This window comes from Alligator sinensis, unplaced genomic scaffold (genome assembly GCF_000455745.1).
Source record: "Alligator sinensis unplaced genomic scaffold, ASM45574v1 scaffold1018_1, whole genome shotgun sequence".
Lineage (NCBI taxonomy): Eukaryota > Metazoa > Chordata > Crocodylia > Alligatoridae > Alligator > Alligator sinensis.
Genome location: NW_005842038.1, coordinates 2,591,623 through 2,595,260, shown reverse-complemented (window position 1 = coordinate 2,595,260; position 3,638 = coordinate 2,591,623). Strand labels below are relative to the sequence as shown.

The following is a 3,638-nucleotide window of genomic DNA, read 5'->3' as shown; positions in this document are numbered from 1 at the left end:
GAGCACTTCTGGGCTCCACCTAACACATGGAGCCACCCCAGCTCCCAGAAAGTGCACGGCACACTGCCAAGTCACACTGCACCCGTGCCATGGGGCAGCTGCCACGTCGGTGCCAGGCAGGGGCAATCCCCACTGTCCCGTGCTGTGCGGGGGTGAGGGGTGGCTCTGCACAGAGTGCTGAGAGGCCCCAACCATTGCTGCCAGAGCCAGTGAGTGTGGGGATTTTAAGTCCTGGGACTAGGCTGGGGCCAGGCAGCCATGGGAGCTTCTCCTGCAACTCCTCTGGCTGTGCTTGCCTCTGCCCCGGTAGGGGCAGCCGTGGGAACTATGCCCTGCTGCTTATTGCCCAGCTGGCACAGGGGGAGGAGAAAAGGGGGGTGCGATACAGGCATGGCTCGCTCTGGGTGGCAGCATGGCATAGCCCCTGCTCCCAGAGCTACCATGCCCACATCAGTGCTGGGACTGGGGGCTTTGCACTCCCCACCCTGGCAAGCAGCAGCAGGTCAGAGCCCCCGCTCCCAGCACTGCCATGACCATATCCCATGTCCCTCCTGGAGTAACGTGTCCACCTGCCCTGGCTCGGCAGTTTGTCTCAATCCCAGCCCCAATCCCTCCCTCCCCACAACCCCAACAAACTTACTAGGTGAAGGCAGTTGTGTCAGCTGCCTGTTTTGTCTATGGCTAAATCTCGAAATCAATTTGGATGCTTCAGATCAATTTGATTCAGATTTGGAGATTTGGTCCCCAAATGAGGCCATATCTCCTCCAAATTGAATCGGCTACCAAAACTTTGCACAGACCTAATTTTTACGACAATGCTGAAGTATAAAAAAAAAAATCACCCATTCACCTGGGTAAAGTACTAAATATGTCCAAGTTGTGCTGTCACCATAATTTGAGCATCTACATTTAAACTAACTGGGCAGGTATTGTAGGATGAAGCATACAGAGGACTGTAGGCTGCAACTCCAAAATGAGTACACCAAGAAATTGCTTTTTTGTATTAAGAAACAGGCTGGGCATACAAGAGTTTAAGAGGAGGAATGTTCAAAAGAAAAATCTGAATTACTATTAGCTTGATGAAAAAGCTGAAGTAACTTTTACAAATACTGCATTCACTAATTTTTTTTTTTTTTTTTTTAGGTAGAGGAAGTGATCAACAAGCTCTTTTTTACAGCATTTGCCCCAGTTCCAACGATTCAAGTCTTAAAGACATGATTCTGAGCCTCAGAGCCTTCAGTGGGCATGTCTATATGTTCACTGATGCACTTTTACACATTTTCTGGGAGTGGAGGAGGGTACTTTAGAGTCACTCCAAGAGCCACTCAAATATTTTTAATACTCTGAGAAATGTCTGTCAAATCTCATGCTTGGTAGTTACTATCTGGAAGCCTACCTTTCAAAAGACGATGATGGAACCGATGAACTTTCTGGATATCGCCCCCTTTCTCTGTGGTCATAGTCATTAAATCTATTCTGCTGGCGATTGTAGTCTGAACTATGGCTAAAGCGTGCATCTGTATCCAGGGCCATCTTTTTAGTTTCATTCCAGTATGGATCATCCCGCCTTTAAAAGGAACATACATTGTATATAGTAAATTTTCAAAAAAAAAAATTGAATTGTGGCCTTTGCTATAATACAGAGAAAACAAGCTGTCAAATCAAGCCTTTCACCTAGAGACAGTCTGAGAAAACCGACTCCAGCAATGCATTCAGGAAGTAGTATGTATATACAAAGCCTATTATCCAAATGACCTTAAAAGGAGCAATGAAATGAGTCTAAATTAGATGACAGCAGTTTCCATTTTACCTTGGACAGCAATAGGAATACTTTTCTCATCTCCAAGATGAAACACCCATACAAATGCCCCAAAACAAAATGCCAATGATCTGCCTATATCACTGATAAGATTTCAAAAGACCTAACAACCCTCTACCCCCACAAATACTGTCTTCAGGGCAACGCTACAGGAATTAAACATACCTACATATGCTTGATGGGCAAGAATAGCATATAGAATGTCCCACTTATCAGACATTCAAATACAAGAGTATCTGATTTTGTCCATCTATTTGCAGCTTTAAGTGGAGATTTTGTTGTAATGTAACTTTTAAATTAACATCTGAAATCTTATTGGTCTATGAAGTAGGTGCAAACACTTGAGAGGCAAGTCAGTGTGGCAGTCACAACCACCCTGGAAAGAGCACAGGTCCTTAGCCTTTACTGAAAATATTAAAACAGTATTAGTTACGGTTTCAGGTCTATTCTTGATGGGCAATAGATAAAAAGCTAGTTCCAGTCTCAGGGGTCAAGCAACTGATAGGCAAGAACTTCAGTTACTGACATATCTACTTCTGCCCAGCAATCTAGGCACTAAAGTCTCACTGCTTTACCAATTCACTAAGCCATCTATCTCCCAGGAACTGCTAATTAAACAGACATCAAGAGATGGCAACTAGAGCGTCCAGTCATTTAAGTCAGAACAGTTAAGTTTCAGCAAACATATATGCAGCTATGCTTTTACTGGAACTCAAGGATTTAAAATCAAAAAGGTGCTTCCCTCCACAACATAGGAAGATAACCTTGCAGTTTGTTTACACAGATTTCAGGAAATATTAAAATTACTGTCCATAACAAGTACATAAGTACTTGTTAATGCAATATGTTGGCAAGTGTTCAGTGGCAGCTGAGAAAGAACTCCCCACCCTGTTCTTTAAACAAGCCTACTTTAAAGTCTGAGCACATTTAATGGTAAAAAAAGAAAAGAAAAGATGGTTTGGTACTAGGATGAAGAACTATAGAATACCCAACTTAAAAGCTATACTACCTGTGGTCTACATCCCGTGGACGTTTCAAAGAATTTCTTTTTTCCTGTTCATAACGAAGCTGCTGCTGCTGCCGACGCAGTTCCTCTCGTTCACGAGCGATACGCTCTGCTTCTTTGCGACGTTCCTACCAGAGAAGAAACAAACAATGAGACCATTACGTTTGTGCTAAAGGCAGGCAGCTGTCAGGGATACAGAATTAATCCACTTCCACTCACAATCTCATCAAATTCAGTTTCTTTATTAATACTGGGGACTTTTGCCCTACATAGTAGAGCTGTATTAAGCAGGGTTTGAAGCAACTTGCTGTTTGAGAACAACTAAGACTATAGACAGATTTCTACTTTATGCTCTTAAAAAAATGCTAGCACAAAACAAGAACTACATGAGTTTGGTTTACCACCTCATTAGCAGAGACTGGTCACCACAGAAGTTTTACATGCTTCTAAAATTTGTGTTGCCCCCAATATGAAATTGTTTCGTATACATACACCACAGTCTGGAGGTAAGGGAAAAAAACCCACTCCGTGTAAACCACTGAACAGGGAGAGGGTCACCTCACCGCTGCTCAACCATTCGCAACGTTGACAGCTGATCCATTAAAACTTTCAGCCTATTACATTGTGGCCTGCAAGCTTGGTTAGCTAAATTTGTTTTTACTCTGTTTGATTCTTTCATCTTAAAGTGGAAGGGACTAAATCCAGTACCATACCCTGATATGATGTTCAAGTTGCGCACAATGGACTGTACCTGTTCAATACGAATGCGTTCTCTTTCCAAGCGCTCTCGTTCCATTCTCTCCCTCTCCAGTT

The 3,638-nt window shown here is 43.2% G+C and overlaps 1 protein-coding gene across 1 annotated transcript in view; it reads right to left on the bottom strand.

Moving 5' to 3' along the window:
* The window catches only part of SLTM (SAFB like transcription modulator), a 30,345-nt gene that overhangs the window by 4,154 nt on the left and 22,553 nt on the right, over positions 1–3,638 (bottom strand). Inside the window, 3 exon segments of the mRNA XM_014519389.2 lie at positions 1,397–1,567; positions 2,829–2,953; positions 3,577–3,638. The exon segment at positions 3,577–3,638 is cut by the window's right edge and continues 31 nt beyond it. Coding sequence (XP_014374875.2) covers positions 1,397–1,567; positions 2,829–2,953; positions 3,577–3,638 — 358 coding nt within the window.